At 44.0% G+C, this 19333-nt stretch overlaps 1 protein-coding gene across 1 annotated transcript in view; it reads right to left on the bottom strand.

Moving 5' to 3' along the window:
* Nucleotides 1-17411, bottom strand: part of LOC144494077 (glutamate receptor ionotropic, kainate 2) — a 481311-nt gene extending 463900 nt beyond the window's left edge. Inside the window, exon 1 of the mRNA XM_078213654.1 lies at nucleotides 17297-17411. Coding sequence (XP_078069780.1) covers nucleotides 17297-17411 — 115 coding nt within the window. The remainder of the gene's footprint in view (nucleotides 1-17296) is intronic.
* Nucleotides 17412-19333: the final 1922 nt, after the last annotated feature.

Below are 19333 nucleotides of genomic sequence, written 5' to 3' on the forward strand. Positions count from 1 at the left end.
CAGACATTTTTGACACAGGGCAGAAGGTTGACCTGCAGCTGGCAAGATCCCAGCAGCGATGAGAAGAGGCTGTTAATTGGCCGAACACTCCAGGCACATGCAAGATGGTGGGTGCTGAGACATTCGTTAGATTAATAATGCCCATAAAAAATACCCAACTGTGAATTGTCACCTTGAGGATAGATGGAGCAAGGCAGGAAAATTAAATGGAAATTTACCGTAATAAGAGAAAACAAAAAGAAAATGTATTAACCAATTTTTAAAAGAATTTCAAATACTGACCAACCTATTGAGTGTTTTAGTTTTCCTATTTGTGCATTCTTAACAGACCTCCAATCCTAAGAATCTGCTATTGAGTATGCCATTGTCATGAAAAAAAAAGTATGAATCCAATCTGCAGCTAGTTCATGTTTCCATGTCTGTAATTCATTGCTCCCTTAACATGATTTGCTTTTAACGTAAGATGTTAAAATTGCAGTGCCGTGATCGTACTAGTGCTACTGGCCGGTATATTTTCAGATCAATACTTTCAATGCCTTGTAAAGACGCCACGGGTATCAAAGCTACACAGGGCAGCCTTCAATCAAATGTGAAATATAGATGTGGAGCAGGTGCATCGAGCTATACAGACAAGTTCACAAAGATTGTAGCATATTACTTTTAAAAGATATATATTTTTTAGAAGGCAGTAAATTAAAGTTACAAATTTAATCTAGGTTTGTGATGCTGAGTTTCCACCTGATGTAGTACTTATCTTGTATCAGCTTTTCATTTACAAATAGACTTAGGGGCTAGCATATCCGTCAGACGTTGTACTGAACAAGGTTCAGATCAATAACTGGTTTCCGTCTTTTATCATTTTTTAACCTAATCTGAAAAGAGGGTCATATATCTGGTTGAAGTGCAAGGTAATCAATAATTCTAACTTTATTATAATTTATTTTCCAATTTACATTCGTGTTTATATTGGCAACACACATAATCTTCAATACACCTATATAAATGTGTGTTACAAAGTGACATGAGTTCTGTATTAGCATATAAAGGAATCATTTAACTGTAACTTAACCATAAATGAAGGCCATTTCATGAGATTATAACTTTCTTGGCACAAAATAGAATGATCCCAACATAAAATGATTTTTTTTAATATAGATTTATAAGACTTTTTTAATATAATCTTTATTTCAGTGTAAATCACTTAATCCATTTACATAGCTATTGGGGAGTGAGTTAATGTTCCTCTCATGCAAATTGAATTCATCTGCTACAAATTATAGTGTGATCATATGCAGCAAATCAGCAATTGTAATTCACCGTATTCTACCATGAAAGGCATGTGGAATTGATCTTAAAGATCCTTAATATTATATGAAGTGCAGAGCAGGTTCAAGGCTTATACTGGCACTCCTGTATTTCAGTTTTAACAACCAACTCTAATGTACAACTTACTGCCATAACAATTTTACTTGCTGCACCTGATTCTTTTTCACACAAAGGGTGGTGCGTCATAGAGGTTTACAGCATGGAAACAAGCCCTTCGGTCCAACTTGTCCTTAAACCCCTAAGCTAATCCCAATTGCCCGCATTTGGCCCATATCCCTCTATATCCCTCTATATCCATCTTACCCATGTAACTATCTAAATGCTTTTTAAAAGACAAAATTGTACCCGCCTCTACTACTACCTCTGGCAGCTTGTTCCAGACACTCACACCCTCTGTGTGAAATAATTGCCCCTCTGGACACTTTTGTATCTCTCTCCTCTCACCTTAAACCTTTGCCTTCCAGTTTTAGACTCCCCTACCTTTGGGAAAAGATATTGACTATCCAGCTGATCTGTGCCCCTCATTATTTTATACACCTCTATATGATCACCCCTCAGCCTCCTACGCTCCAGAGAAAAATGTCCCAGTCTATCCAGCCTCGCCTTATAACTCAAACCACCAAGTCCCGGTAGCATCCCAGTAAATCTTTTCTGCACTCTTTCTAGTTTAATAATATCCTTTCTATAATAGGGTGGCCAGAATTGCACACAGTATACCAAGTGTGGCCTTACCAATGTCTTGTACAACTTCAACAAGACGTCCCAACTCCTGTATTCAATGTTCTGACCAATGAAACCAAGCATGCCGAATGCCTTCTTCACCATTCTGTCCACCTGTGACTCCACTTTCAAGGAGCTATGAACCTGTACCCCTTGATCTCTTTGCTCTATAACTCTCCCCAATTCCCTACCATTAACTGAGTAAGTCCTGCCCTGGTTCAGTCTACCAAAATGCATCACCTTGCATTTGTCTAAATTAAACTCCATCTGCCATTCATCAGCCCACTGGCCCAATTGATCAAGATCCCATTACAATTGGAGATAACTTTCTTCACTGTCCACTATACCATAAATCTTGGTGTCATCTGCAAACTTACTAACCATGCCTCCTATATATTCTCATCCAAATCATTAATATAAATGACAAATAACAGAAGACCCAGCGCTGATCCCTGAGGCACACCGCTGGTCACAGGCCTCCAGTTTGAAAAACAACCCTCTACAACCACCCTCTGGCTTCTGTCAATTTTGTATCTGTTTAGATACCTCACCCTGGATTCCATGAGATTTAACCTTATGCAACAATCTACCATGCGGTACCTTGTCAAAGGCCTTGCTAAAGTCCATGTAGACAACATCAACTGCACTGCCCTCATCTACCTTCTTGGTTACCCCTTTAAAAAACTTAACCAAATTTGTGAGACATGATTTGCCATTCACAAAGCTATGCTGACTGTCCCTAATCAGTCTTTGCGTATCTAAATGCCTGTAGATCGTGCCTCTCAAAATACCTTCCAACAACTTACCCACCACAGATGTGAGGCTCACAGGTCTAAAGTTCCCAGGCTTTTCCCTGCAGCCCTTTTTAAACAAAGACGCAACATTTGCCACTCTCCAATCTGCAGGCACCTCACCCATGACTTTCGATGATACAAATATCTCGGCTAGGGGACCCGCAATTTCCTCCCTAGCCTCCCACAATGTCCTGGGATACACTTCATCAAATCCCGGGGATTTATCTACCTTGATGCGCTTTAAGACTTCCAGCACCTCCTTCTCTGTAATACGTACACTCCTCAAGACATGACTATTTATTTTGCCAAGTTCCCTAACATCCATGCTTTGCTCAACAGTAAATATTGATGAGAAATATTCATTTAGGATCTCACCCATCTCTTGTGGATCCGCACATGGATGACTTTGTTGATCCTTAAGAGGCCCTACTCTCTCCCTTGTTACTCTTTTGCCCTTAATGTATTTCTAGAAGCTCTTTGGATTCTCCTTTGCCTTATCTGCCAAAACAATTTTGTGTCCCCTTTTTGCCCTCCTGATTTCTTTCTTAACTCTACTCCTACACCCCCTATACTCTTCAAGGGATTCACTTGATCCCAGCTGCCTATGCATATCATGTGCCTCTTTCTTCTTCTTGACCAGGGCCTCAATATCCCGAGTCATCCAGGGTTCCCTACTTCTGCCAGCCTGGTCCTTCACTCTAAGAGGAATGTGTTTATCCTGAACCTGGTTAACACACTTTTGAAAGCCTGCCACTTACCAGATGTCCCTTTGCCTTCCCACAGACCCCCCCAATTAACTTTTGAAAGTTCCTGCCTGATACCATCAAAATTGGCCTTGCCGCAATTTAGAATTTTAACTTTTGGGACAGACCTATCATTCTCCATAGCTATTTTAAAACTAATAGAATTATGGTCACTGGTCCCAAAGTGATCCCTCACTAACACTTTTGTCACCTGCCCTTCCTTATTTCCCAAGAGGAGGGCCATCCACATACTGAATGAGAAATTCCTTCTGAATACACTCAACAAATTTCTCTCCATCCAACCCTCTAATACTATGGCTGTCCCAGCCAATGTTGGGAAAGTTAAAATCTCTGACTATTACCACCCTATTGTTCTTGGAGCTATCTGTAATCTCCTCAATTTCCCGCTGACTATTTGGGGGCCTATAGCCTATACAACCCTATCAAAGTGATTTCCCCCTTCTTATTTCTCAGTTCTACCCATTTGGACTCAGTGACTGAATCTTCGGATATATCCCCTTTCAGTACATGATGTTTTCCCTGATCAAAAGTGCAACTCTCCCTCCTCTCTTACCTCCTGTTCTATCTTTCCTATACATCTGTACCCTGAAACATTGAGCTGCCAGTCCTGTCCCTCCCTTAGCCATGTTTCAGTAATTGCTATAATATCCCAGTCCCATGTACCCATCCATGCCCTGAGTTCATCTGCCTTGCCCGTCAGGCCTCTTGCATTGAAATAAATTGTGTTTAATCTGGACTTCCCTTGCTCTCTGTTTTGCTTTTGCCTGATCTAGCCGTATTTGGAATGAGCTGCCAGAGGACATGGTGGAGGCAGGTACAATTACAACTAAGGGGATAAATTGCCCCTTAGTATCAGGGGGACTAGCTGGATAAATACATGATGATATGGGGATAGGGCCTGGGTGGGATTGTGGTCGGTGTAGACTCAATGGGCCAAATGGCCTCCTTCTGCACTGTCGGATTCTATGATTCTACCACATTTAAAAGACATTTGGACAGGTACATGATCGGAAACGTTTCGAAGGATATGGGCCATACGCAGGCAAATGGGGTTAGTTCAGTTTAAGAAGCCTGGTCAGCATGGACGAGTTGGACCGAAGGGCCTGTTTCCATGCTGTATATCGCTATGACTCTGACTCAAATTTACTCCAGCATAAGTATATTAGATCCAAATAGAAACACAAACAACCATATAATTAAATCTATTCAGATATGTTGAAACCACCCTGCATCACCTGGCAAAATAAACCGCATGGACACGTCAAGCCCTGTGATCTGTGGAATAATACATTAATTTGAGTGCTGCTGACCTATTTATAAAGGGAACTCGGATTTCTTTTACGAGGGAGCCTGATTGGAGTGGTGACCTGAAAGTGACAGATTTTACTTTGTGGCAGAAGTGTGGCAGGTGGATTTGCAGCAGTCGTATCATGACAATAAATTAGAACATAGAACAAAGAATAGTGCAGCACAGAAGCAAGCCCATCGACCCACGATGTTGTGCAGAAACATATTCACTGCAATGTCCTGTTGTTGACATGGTGCTCTTGTCAAATAACAGGAATATCCACAAGTGTCCAGAATGCTCCTACAATAATCTATCTGAATCATTTATTAATTCCCTTTGGCTTTCCATCATGTACTGCGTGCATTTCTTGCAGATTATGATTTCCTCCATCCTGGGTGAATGTAGGCCATTACTGCTTCAGAATCTTTAGCACCGTCGACGCGCTAAATTAAACATTGCACTTTTCTCCTGCTGATTAACTATCATTGTTTCTGTGCATAATAGCTCTCAGATGGCAATTATTCTGCAAAGGTTCTCTCTAAAATAGTTGCATCCTATGGATATTATCCAAACAGCAAGTGCAATATATCAACTGCAATTAAGGAATAAAAATCATCAAATGACGGATTTTTGACTAAGTCACAGCATAACTTGACACCATCCAGGACAAAGCAGCCACTTGATTGGCATTGCATCTACAAACATTCAATCTCTCCACCACCGACGCTCAGTAGCAGCAGTGTGTACTATCTACAAGATGCACTGCAGCAATTCACCAAAGATCCTTAGACAGTGCCTTCCAAACCCACGACCACTTCAATCTAGAAGGATAAGGGCAACAGATAAATGGGAAGACCACCTGCAAGTTCCCCTCCAAGCCACTCACTTGGAAATATATCGCGGTTCCTTCCCAGTCGCTGGGTCAAAATCCTGGAATTCCCTCCCTAACGACATTGCGGGTCAACCAACAGAACATGGACTGCAGCGATTCAAGCAGACAGTTCACTGCCACCTTCTCAAGGGCAACTAGGGATTGGCAATAAATGCTGGCCAGCCAGCGACACCCATGTCCCATAAATGAATAGAAAACCAAAATTGTTCCGTGTGTCCCATACAACCATGGTTTGACTTTGCTCGGGAGAACATTTAAAAATATCAAATACCACCATGCATGTCTTTCAAAGACCAACCATTTGAGAACAGTCTTATTCAATTTCACCAAAATAGAAAGTGGCACATAGCTTGTAAGTTAAAATAATTCATCACAGCTGGTTACTGAAAATCAATCATCAAGGAAAATCAATTTCACAATAATCATATTTTATCTTAGGGGATTGCTGAATTTCTAATATCTTTGCAGAATTTTTCCCAAAGCAGTGGTGCTGAATTGTTGCGAGTGGTACAAAGCAGGAATGAGGATGAATCGACCTTAAGCACTCATCCTCGTAACCAATAATGCTGCCATGATGAGGGATGACTCTTCTGGCCAGAGAACAATGCATGGTATAAACAACCGAAACAGGAATAACGTTTGCTGAACTGATTGGGGAATAAAATTAATGTATGCAGGAAGAGGGGTTACTGTGCCTCAGGCCTGTGAATATTGATACAAAGCTATATCCCCCAAGAGAAAAATAGATAACTAAGAACACCAATCAAGTCTAGGCGATATTGGAAATATGGCTCTCAGTGATCCTGTTAGAATCATAGAATACCTACAGTGCAAAAACAGGCCATTCAGCCCATTGAGTCTGCACCAACTCTCCAACAGAGCATCCCACTCAGACCCTAACCCTGAAACCTCAAGTATTTACTCTGCTAATCCCCTTAATCTGGGGCACGAAGGGGCAACTTAGAATGGCTAATCAAACTTGCACATCTTTGAACTTCAAGACCATAAGCAAATAATGGCAGACAAATAGTAATCTTTCACAATGTTAGGACGGAAAAGTGAAGCTTTTAATCATTGTTATTTGATGGAATCCTCAACTCTTGAGTTAAACATTGTTGAACCAAGCCAGCTCCAGAATTCTGGTTGAGGACCTAGGTCCACACTACAATGCCAAACCAAGGAAATCGGCATTGTCACAGGTGCCAGCCTTCAGACTAGATATTAAACCAATGTACCATCAGTTGGTTCCAGTGGTTCAAGCAGACATAAAAGATTTCATGAGCTGTGCTGATGTTCTCCCTCAACCAGGAGCACAAAGACAGATGAACTTGTCATTCATCTTGACTGCTGTTCAAAGGTTATTTCTCTGTTCAAAATAGCTATTATTTATGTTCAAATAACAGGTAATGAATGTGAAGTACATTGAGATACCACTGCAAGTTATGAGAAGTTGCATAAGTGCAAGTTTTTAATTCATTTCCTTTGCATTTTTCATTTTCTTAAAGGTGGCAACAATGAAAACTCAATAATTGATAAGATGACTGCATTGCGCATCATAGAGGATAAAGGTTCATGGAAAAATAATCACCTTTTTGCTAAATAACTTACAACTGTTATGAATTATGTCTTGAAAGTTGCAGACTGCTTTATGTCGCATCAGCAGTTCTCCTCAGCCGTGAATCACATATTTGCTATAGGTTCAAATTTGTTTTCTTTCCAAATAGTGATCAAACCACAACATTGCTCACGTCCATCTGCTTCCTCATGTCCATCTGCTTCCTCCATATTTTTCCCACCTTTAATACCTCCCGGATCATCATCTCTGTTGCTCTCATCATTAAGCTGCTATGTCTTACACCACAACTCATCTGAACTTTGTTGCCCACAATTTATCTCATAATATTTCATCATCAGCTTCCACTCATGTCCCATTCTGCCCTCTCTCTGCACGCCCCCCCCCCCCCCCCCGCCCCCACTGCCCCCCAATCCATGCCTGTTCTAATTTACAACTCCCTGCATGGAATTCCCTCCTCCATCTTTTCCATCTCTTTCGTTTCTCTCTCCCTTACACTCTTCCTGTAGTACCAACGCCTCCAGTCAACTTACAGTGCTCTCCCAAATGCATCTACCTCTCAGCTCTTTGACCATGCTTTTCAGCATCTAGAATCATAGAATCCTACAATGCAGAAGGAGGCCATTTGGCCCATTGAGTCTGCACCGATCACAATCCCACCCAGACACTATCCCACAACCCCATGCATTTACCCTAGCTAGTCCGGGTCAATTTAGCATGGTCAATACACCTAACCCACACATCTTTGGATTGTGGGAGCACCCGGAGGAAACTCATGCAGACATGGGGAGAACGTGCAAACTCCACACAGACAGTGACCCAAGCTGGGAATCAAAGCTGGGTCCCTGGCACTGTGAGGCAGCAGTGCTAACCACTGTGCCACTATGCCACCCAAAGGGATTAGGGCTCTGTTGGGATTTGAACCTAGGATTACCTGTTTACTACATAGGCGCTTTAACCAACTAAGCACAGAGTCTGACTAAATTTTCATTCCCTGAATTCCCCAATCTCATTCCACACCATTTTATAGTGCTGGCTTTCACCTTAGTGCGTTACTAAAAATTGTTTCGATGACTACGAATTATTACATTGTTCATTCCTTTACTACTCAAGGTGACAGAAATGACGTATGGGACATTTTCTCACGACGCACACCCATTACCAACAAGAAGGGCTTCCATGTCAAATGGAGCACAATGTGTTTCCCCAGCAACTTGCTGTAGGCTCACTCCCAGAAGAACAACTTCCGCTGCATGAGTGCCGTTTTCTTCACTTCCCACGCCTGCCATCTTTGTGCTGTCTTTGATGGAGTTTGCCAGTTTCATTACCAATTCATTCTGGGCTGAAACTGTTGAAACTTGTTTCGTGCAGAACTCACACAGTCTGCGGAAAGCCAAAACTTTCCATTTCATCATTCTGCGCTGCATTCAGAGCCAGGTCCAATAGATGACGATGTGGCAATGCACCCACGCCTTCTGCGGCCTTTACATTTTTTTTAAAGTCACTGTAACCAAACTTTGGTCTGAAAAGACTTGGTTTTTTTTTAAGATGGTATCATGATTCAATCAATTAATTTATCAATGGTGAATAAAATACTCGGTCCTACATAACCTACTGTGAAGGAAAAAGAGAAGAAAAGAGCCTTATTCAATCTCTTCTCACAGCCAATGCCATTGAGACAAGACAATATCCCTGAAAATCTTCTTTGTACTCTCTCCAAAGCTTCCACATCCTTCTGGTAGTATGGGACCAGAACTGCATACAATACTCCAAATGCGGCCTAACCAAGGTTTTATACAGCTGCAACATGATTTCTCAACTCTTGTCCTCAATGCCTCGGCTGATGAAGCCAAGCATGTCATATGCTTTCTTCATCACCTTGGCTACCTGTGTTGCCACTTTTAGGGAACTGTGGACCTGCACATCCAGACCTCTCTGCAAAAATTTAGGAGTGTCATCATTCACATACCAAGTTACTCTCTAACGCAGTGTTCGTTGAAAATTGCATCCCTCTGCATTGCATACTTGCATGTGCAAGGTGTAGATTAGCTTTCTGTAGGTCTTCCATTTATGTTCATGATTATGCACATTGTTCCTCATTAATAATAACCTGTTGGGCATTTAGGTTCCATTCATTAACAGGCAAAAATGCAACGTTTCTTGTACATATTGCACAAATTGTACAGGCCATAAATTCCGCGTGGATTTTGTTGATTTCATGCTGACATCTATTTTAAATTTCAAAATCCAGAGCAGGTTTAGAACCATTAGCCATCCATTTGCTGTCCAAATAATCCTTGCGATAGATATTTTTTGAAGAAGTGATTATGAATTCTTATGTCACAGCGTGTGAGCTGTCGACTGGTGTTGCTTTGCACAAACATCAGTGGAGTAGAAATTCTACCCAGGCACTGCTGCAATTTTTTTTTATTCTTTTATGTGACATGGGTGTCACCAGCTGGGCCAGCATTTATTGCCCATCCCTAATTGCCCTTGAGGGGGCGGTTAAGAGTCAATAATATTGCTGTGGGTCTGGAGTCACATGTAGGCCAGACCGGGTAAAGGCAGCAGATTTACTTCCCTAAAGGACATTGGTGAACCAGATGGGTTTTTACAACAATGGTTTCATGGCCTTCATTAGACACTTAATCCCAGATTTTTATTGAATTCAAATTTCACCATCTGCCATGGTGGGATTCGAACCCAGGTTCACAAAGCATTACGCTGGGTCTCTGGATTACTTGTCCAGTGTCAATACCACTAGGCCACTGCCTCCCCTTTTAAAACAAATATTACATTGATGGTCCACTATGTACAATGCCTGATATTCAGTTTCATTGCGGTTAATGGAGGTGAAAGTGAGGCACTACATATAACAGGCGGCCATTATAGTATCACCCATTTTTGAAACACTATTCGAACGGAATTTCTACCTCCCAGATGTCCAATCATCATGGTTAAGAGCTCACATGGTTGCTATTCCTGACCATTAGCAACACATTAGATGGTTAGTTCACTGCCAGAAGGTGATCATGTTCATAATAAAGGAGTTTTTTTGTGTAGATTTTGCGAACTACCAGATGGTTGGGAGGTGAATTGCTGATGTGTATGTGATCGCTTGTTCCTTTTGATGTTAGTGGCATCCTTGATTCATATATGGTTAGAGATCAAAATAAATCTGGGGGCTCCGTACAAATCTGTCATTCATCCTGGGCGATCATAGAATCCCTACAGTGCAGCATTAGGCCATTTGGCCCATCAAGTTTGCACCAACCTTAAGCCCACCCAGGCCCTATCCCCATAACCCCACATATTTACCCCACTAATCCCCTGACATTAGGGTCAATTTAGCATGGCCAATCAACCTAACCCACACCTAATCAATGGTGCTATATCATTCGATTATCGTTTTATTCTCCTCTTCAGCCATACAATACTGAGAATATATAACCCCCATTGCTTTTTCAATTAATCTGGTACAGGACAATTTATACAGTCAGCCAGTATGCAGTCATTAAAATTCTAGCACCGTAAGAACTGTATTTAATTCAGTGTCTACCCCACATCCTAAATCGCATTAAATATGCATTGCTATTTATTTATTGCCCCAGGAATATTGTGACTTCAATCAACCAGTTTAATTACACATGAGAGAGAGAAAGAGAAAGAGATGGGAAGATCAGCAAAGAAAGGGCAGGCTGAATATGATCATATTGGGATCTCAGTTTGCTGAATTTAATCTCAAGGAGTCAAAAGTGGCCCTTTCACCTTTTATGCCCAAACGCTTCTAAATTAACACATCTTGCAAGAGTTGTCTATACCGAGAGCTGGTAACTGTGGCAGGATTGGAATCTGTTCCCTACTCAGCCAAGCTTCCATTCTGTCAGCCTGAGGAGCCATTTGATAAACATTTTAACTGGTGGGATGTGAGCCAGTGAAATAAAAAAAGGCTACATACCCAACCCCCATCGCTTTGCTTTTCAACAATAAATTACCATTACATTTTCAGTTTTCACAGCAAGTAAAAGTTTTTGGTTAGCCAGCAATTGTGTTTCACTGTGAGACAGAGCAGTCAGTCACGGTTTCTTTTGAAATTTCAGGTAGCTGTGCCAGGTCGAACTCTCCCACTCTTTGTTACTCTCTACCTCTCCCCATCTGGTTCCATCACATCTGTTTCTTTAGACTTGCATTGTAGTTTCACAATGTGTAGGGATTGTAGTTTCATAGTATGCAGGGAGTGTCGTTTCACAATATGTAGAAGGATGTAGTTTCACAGTGTGTAGGGGTTGTAGTTTCACAGTGTGTAGGGGTGTAGTTTCACAGTGTTCGGAGGGTGTAGTTTCACAGTGTTTAGAGGGTGTAGTTTCACATTGTGTTGGGGGTGCAGTTTCACAGTGTATAGGGGGTGTAGTTTCACAGTGTGTTGCGGTTGTAACTGCACAGTGTGTAGGGGGTGTAGTTTCACATTGTGTTGGGGGTGCAGTTTCACAGTGTGTTGGGGTTGTAACTGCATAGTGTGTAGGGGGTGTAGTTCCACAGTGTGTTGGGGCGTGTCATTTCACAGTGTGTAGAGAGATTGTAGTTTCACAGTGTGTAGGGGTTGTAGTTTCATAGTGTGTAGGGGGTGTAGTTTCAGTGTGCTGGGGTTGTAACTGCACAGTGTGTAGGGGGTGTAGTTTCACATTGTGTTGGGGGTGCAGTTTCACAGTGTGTAAGGGTGTCGTTTTGAGGGGTGTCGGGTGTGTAGTTTTGAGGTGTGTAGGGGTTGTAGTTTCCGCACAGTAGGTAGGAGTTATAATTTTGTGGTTGGTTAGGGTGCTGTGCCTCTCCAGTCATGGCCAGCATTAGCACCATCTCTTGCACTGTAGCAGTCCGGTGTCTTGGTGTTGTTGACTGCAGTGCTCGCTTGTCAGCCCATTCATTCGTTTCAGTGCATAGTTTTTTCACTCATGCTTTCCTTTCCCTGACTGTTTTGCCTCCAAAGGCCAGGTCCAAAGTCTTAGTCCCTCCAACCTGCACCACCAACCAAAGGAAAAAATGTAGGCAGCAGCTTCCAGCTTCTCCCAAGCGTGTGAATAATTCTTTATTAGTAAATGGGGGCTCCATTTTGTCCCTGGAAAACTCGGGAAGAGCAGCCTGTGGCTCTGGTTCGGGGTCTGGTTAGTGCTGAGACTGTGTAAATTGTTGAATCATGATTCTGTGTCCTTATATCCTGGGCCACATGTTGAGTTTTTTAATGCAGCAAGTTGTTTTGATCTAGAATTCACTGCCTGAGGGGCTTGTGGTAGCTGATTCAATAATAAGTGCGCAAGAGAACTGGATAAATGTTAAAACCGAAAAAAATAATTGCAGGGGTATGCGTAAATAATAAGGCAGGGAGGCTAGCTGTATCCAAGAGGCAGGACAGGCACAGTGGGTCGAATGACCTTCTGTGTTATATCATTCAGTGACTGATTCCTCTTTTTATTGCTTTATTCTTTCATGAGCGTCACTGGTGTGACTGTATTTGTCACCCATCCCTAATTACCCCTGAACTGAATAGCTTGCTAGACCACTTCAAATGACTGTTGGGAGTCAACCATATTGCTATGACTCTGGAGTCACATGGAGGCCTGAGCAGGTCTAGTGGCAGATGTCCTTCCCTGAAGGGGCATTAGTGGACCACTGGATAAAAGCAAATTACTGTGGATGCTGGAATCTGAAACCAGATTCAGACAATCTCAGCAGGTCTAGCAGCAGCTGTAAGGAGAGAAACGACTTGAAATGTCAGTTCTTTTCTCTCTTTTGGTTCCGTTGGTGAACCAGATGGGTTTCTAACAACAACAGAAAATGCCATTCGTGGGAGGAGGACCTTAATATTCCCCATTCAGTAACTGAGTTTAAATTCCACCAGCTGTTGTGGCAGGGAATTGAACTTGCATCTCGAGAGCACTAACGGGGGGTTTATTAACATTAGTGCTACACTGCCACATGTATACCAAAGAACAAAGAAAATTACAGCACAGGAACAGGCCCTTCGGCCCTCCAAGCCTGCACCGACCATGCTGCCCGACTGAACTAAAACCCCCTACCCTTCCGGGGACCATATCCCTCTATTCCCATCCTATTCATCTATTTGTCCAGATGCCCCTTAAAAGTCCCTATCGTATCTGCTTCCACTACCTTCCCCGGTAGCGAGTTCCAGACTCCCACCACTCTCTGTAAAAAACTACTCAGGATTTAGTGAAGTTCCACATTGTAACTATGGGTCTAGCTGCAGTTATAACCCAGATTCTGACTCGTTATAAATAAGACTGGAATCGTTTTGGATGGTGGTGGCTGCACTCTGTGGTTCTACCTCCCTTCCTGCAGCGGGTTATTGGTTCTGACTGCGGCAATGTTTGGGGCTCAGGCTGTTTTCTGACTCCACTGGTTGTACGGCACGGTGACCCGAGACGGTGCCCCTGGTTAAGATTCAGACAGCGAATATATCACTGCCTGTGAGACCGTGTGGGTGACTGCAGTCCTGCCTCTGACTAACAGGTTGGAACGGTGAACGCGGTGCCGCTGTCCTGGGTGCTGAAAAGCAACAACGTCTGCAGTGAAACGCACGTTTCCATGCAACTTCTGTCTGAACCAAAACACAGGCCCATCGAGCAGCCTCCTCCACAGCTGGTTTGCAGTGTTTTTTTTTGTTTTGTCAAAACAATGGACAGTAAGATCGGAACAGTGTGTCAATTAAGCTAAACAAAAAAAAGGCATTTAGTATTACTGACGATTCAGTCATTTTCTAGTGGGGTCGCATTCGCTACGAGATCACAGGGAAAGAGCTCTGCACTTATTCCGAAGCAGTGTGTGTGCTGAGCCTGGTTCGTGTTAAATCTGACGCAGGGCGAAATGAAAGCAGCGATAGATACTGTGTGCGCTTGACACTGGCAGCCTGTATGTTATCTTGCACTTGGGGGCGGCGCGGCTGGTTCCACATTTTCCTCAGCATTGGTAATCATGCTATCTGGATCCATGGGACAATTAAGAAGCTTGCGCGCCGATTACCGGAGCGACTGATAGTGTGAAGGTTGCAGTCACAGATGGCATGTTTATACTTAACTGGTTTAATCGATTGCCAGGTAGCAGAAACATTTCATAATGCAGCAACAGGGCAGCCTTAAAGTGGAACGTGTCATCATGGTTAGCAGAGCCGGCTCTCTGTCCCTCAATGCCAGAAAAGGTCCACAACCCCCTCTTCCCCAGGTTGACAGGAGAAAATTAAATAGGAAATGTTAATTGTGACAACTTTGGGATTGATAAGGGACACTTAGGGAAGATGGTGGCCCATGTCAAATGTGATAGTTGGAGGAATCCAAGTCCTCACGCGTTGCCATAGCGCTCAGCTAAAGTGGAGATGCAGTTTGACTTTTAAACAGTTGAAATGCGCCGTCTGCCTCTCTCTCTCTCACTCGCCCCAGTACCTGTTCGCACAGTCAGAGCGAATCAAGCTCACGTCGGCTCAGCCCGGGGATCGCCGGCTGTTTGCTTTCAAAACACCAGAGGCGGAGAGAGAACCCTGACACAATGAAGCAGGGATGTGACCTGGCAAGGTTATTCCAAAGGAAAGCCGTGTCTATGGTTCTGCCACCTCACCAATGGTGACAGTCACTCTGTGTGGCGGTGCTGGGGACAGATTGGCGCGGAACCCGCCAGGAAACTAGGATACTGGCAACTTCCAATCCTGACAGCGCTGAGTAAAACGTCCATGGCATCAAGGGACAGAGACCCACGGTGATACTGTGGGATATCTTGCCCGAAAAGAGCAGGATATAGATGCGGGGAGAGGGCCATAGCGTGTAGTGTTTATGCTTTGATCCCGCTGTTGTGTGTCTGGGTGACGGATACCACGCACAAAGATGGGATTACAAGCGCCCCGCGGGTTTAGTGAGGCACAACAATATAATCACGATGCCAGTCTCTGAGACACCATCCCTTCAACCCCAAGCGGATTTCAGTAAGGTCATAGTTAAATCTCTATGCAGCGATTTGCATTCAGGTTGCCAGTGTTGAAACTCCAGACTCTGGCTCTGAACAGCGACTAGAAACCAAAAGGTTCGGCTAGACGGCTGTTGAGGAGCGGAGTGGACAGTGCAGTATTATTATGAACATAGTGGATTGCTTCAGTTTTCAGAGTCAGGTGCAAGTGTAACCATATTTCATCAACAGTGGCAGTTCAACCTCCGGCTATTACACACACACTATATATATTATACATACATATATATTCTTAGCTTCAATAACCTGTGGCTGTGGATTCAGTGTGCCTTTTCTCATTTAGTGTACATGAGACCTGGAGCATGAGATGTGCAGAGTATATGAGATGCAGAGTATATGATTTGTAAAGTATATGGTATACAAAGTGTATGAGATGTAGAATATAGATATAGAATATATGAGATGTAGAGTAGAGATATAGAATATGAGATGTATAGAATGAATGTACAGAATATGAACTGTTGAGTATATGAGATAAAGAGTATATCAGATGTAGAGTATATGAGATGTAGAGTATGAGGTGTAGAGCATACAAGATGTAGAGTATATGAGATGTAGAGTATATTTTCACAGTAATTTCATTGCAGTGTTAATATAAGCCTCCTTGTGACACTAATAAATAAAGTTAAACTATATGAGAGTGACCGTGAGTGTTCATGTCATTTGCTAAGAGGGCGACAGCGCTCTCAATACTCTTAATGCTAACTGTTCAGATCACCAACCTGCGACTACACGGAAGTGGAGATGAACCACTGCCAACCCAGCGCATCCAATCAATAAATAACCCTGTTGGTTTGGGCGATTGTTATCAGCGTACAACTCAATAAACATTTGCTCTTTTAACCCCTAGGACTTGTTGCTCCCGGAGCTACACCAACCTCCAAATCCAGAGGTCTCTCCACCCCAGCCCACCTTGCGAACACCCTCAGACCTCAAGTCTGTAGTAGAAATATTTACATGTGTGCATGCTGCGATTTAGTGGCAGATATTCGTTTTTTCTCTCTCGAGTTAATTGCTCAAATCTGCCTTGGTGAAGAGTCGGATTTCGAAATTATTTGTAAACTGAAAGCGCTAATTGATATCAGTTGATTTCACACATACATCGCAAATATTTAATTGTGTCTCCGACACTCCATACACAACTTCTCCTCTCCCCCCCCCCCCCCCCCGCGCCGTTCTTGTCATTAATTACAAACTGTAAGTATGCAAGCGAGAGAAAAAAAAGACTTTATGATCAAGCTGTTCAGTTTGGAAGTGCGCATACATTTGTGTCCAGTTATAAATCGCATAACTGTCATTATGTACAAGAGGCTGTGCTGGACATGTTGCTCGAGATTACACCGTGAGTTTTAGCCCAGCCCGTCCCTCAAAGCCTATCCATTTACAATTTTGCACTAATCCTCTCGTTTTGGGGATCTGGTATTTCCTTATGACCGGAGATAAGAAATCTGCGGGCGATGGGACATTGGGGCTGTTTCCTTCATCCAAGACTCCGTTCGCATCTTATACAAGGTATAAATGGCCAATAAATTGACCAATGTGGCTGGAACATAAACTTTATGCGGGGTCAGGTAGTGTTGCGAGAAGTTTGTAGCCTTCATAAAGTGTCTCTGTGCAAAAGGAAACATGGGATGCCATAACAGTGCTAAAGATGACAACAGCGTCTACACCGCTGGTCCAAGCTCATTCAGAGCTGGCAATAGAAGCTGGGACGAACAGGTTCTTTTTAAAACTGCTACAGAATAGACTAGACCAATGTAGTCCCCGTCAACGCAATGGGGGTGGGTTGGTGGGGGAGAAACAGTGGGACTCGTATAGTCAAACCGCGTCCTGACCGGAGACAGCGCTCACACAAGTTTTAACAGCGCGCGGTTTGTGAATGAGATTGGGGGAAATAATTTAAATGCAACATCTTACCGATTCTTAAAACGTGTGTCATTCCTTGAGAATATCCCATCCACAAGAGGCACAGGAAAAGTCTAGTCGAACACTCAGAGACCAAATTGTTTAGAAGCGGAGAGATAATCTTCATGATTTTTGTTTTGTATTTAGGAGCAATTCCCGGGGTGTAGATTCTCTCCCCCACCTTATTTTATTTTTCTCTCTCTCTTCCCCCCGCCACTCCTGTAGCAGGTTCCACGGCTGGCTTGGACTGAGGGACCAGCGAGAGCGGATGGGTGGGCCGGCGGAAAGGATCACGACATGGTCACGGAGAAGGCAGCAGCGAGGGATCGGCGAGAGCGTATGTTTCCCCAAACCATTAGCAATCCCCGCATGTTCTTCATTCATTCATTCACTGCGCAAAGGAGAACTCCTCCACTGCAAGGGATGGCGGGACGCCCATGTTTTCAGACTCGGAGCTTCTTGAAGAAATCCATCCACACAAGTCCGACTCAGCGGCGCTGGAGGGAGGGAGAGGAGGATGGAGTGTCGGAAGGAAGGAGGAGGGAGGGAGGGATGGATGGAGGGGGGGGGGAGGGGTGGTGGAAGTGGGAGGAAAGATCGGTACACACACAAAAAAATCCAGTGGTGAGAATCAATACTGTGCACATTCAGACGTCAGATCAGTCAATTGCCAAAAAAAAAGACATCTAGAAAAAGGCAAGCATCCATCCCACCGCACTGCTGCACATTCAGTCTTCTGACGTGGAAATACAGCACTGGAAGAGAGAGAGGGAGAGAGAAGCAATGGGCTGGCTCTCACTGCCGCTCCTGACCACATCTCCTCCTCGCTTGGCATCTATCACGCAAATAGCCCGGCCTCCCCTTCGGGTCCCCTGGTGGCTTAGTCGCTTTTATTTTTTTTTAAATTAAAATCTTTGTTATGATGGGCTAGCGGATGAGGTCTGTGTCTCTCCCCCCTTCCCCCCACCCCCGCGGCGGGCAGCAAGGGGGGGGGGGACACCTTCTTTACAATGCCTCGGTGTGAGGCCAGGGAGGTAGCGAGGGTCAAGAGTCACTCAGCAATGAGATGGTGTTAGCACTGCTGCGGACATCAGTCAGCCCCGGGGCTGCTGGGGGGGTTGGGGGTGGCTGACTAGTTGGGTAAAGGGGGGCAGAAAGAAGGAAGAAATGTCATCAGCCGGTTCTGGCAAAGAGAGTAGTTTTGATTGTGTTTTTTTTTTAAAGACAGCAAGCTTTCTGCATTGTCCCACATTCTCAACATTTGCACTCACACAAAGTCCACCGCGGCATATTTTAACCTAAGAGTCAACGACAGCTCTGCATGTCAAAGCAGGCCGATTTCGAGGTTGATAAACCCAGTGGGATACACTGATAGGAGGGTTAACACCGGGACGGCGAAAAAAAAAAGCAATCACCTTCCTCTGTCTCTGCGACCACTCTGAAAAGGGGTGATCAGAGGATTTGCTGTATTGAATACAAGGGATGTGAGGTTGGTGGTGGTGGCGGGGGGCGGGGAGGGGATGTTGGAGAAACTTGCATAAACTGTTGCATTCTGCCAGCAAGGCCAGTCAACGAGGGCTCACTCAAGATTCCCCGATTTTGTCAAAACAGTCATGAAGCCCTGCATTTCTAATCTGAGATTGGTGTCAACCCAGCGATGTCCCTTCATTCATTTAATTCAGAGCTGGATCCCCCCCCCCCCCCTCCCCTCCCCAAGGTCAGAGCAGTCTGGAAAGGTGACAGAAGTCGCCATGGGCGGCACAGTGGTTAGCACTGCTGCCTCACAGCGCCAGGGACCCGAGTTCAATTCTATCTTAGGGTTACTGCCGTGTGGAGTTTGCACTCTCCCCGTGTCTGTGTGGGTTTCATCCCACAGTCTAAAGATGTACGGGTTAGGTTGATTGGCCATGATAAATTGCCCCTTCGTGTCAGGGAGATTAACAGGGTAAATGTGTGGGGTTACGGGGATAGGGCCTGGGTGGGATTTGTGATCGGTGAAGACTCGATGGGCCGAATGGCCTCATTCTGCCCTGCAGGGATTCTAAGTCT

This window comes from Mustelus asterias, chromosome 5, assembly GCF_964213995.1.
Source record: "Mustelus asterias chromosome 5, sMusAst1.hap1.1, whole genome shotgun sequence".
In the NCBI taxonomy this organism is placed as follows: Eukaryota; Metazoa; Chordata; class Chondrichthyes; order Carcharhiniformes; family Triakidae; genus Mustelus; species Mustelus asterias.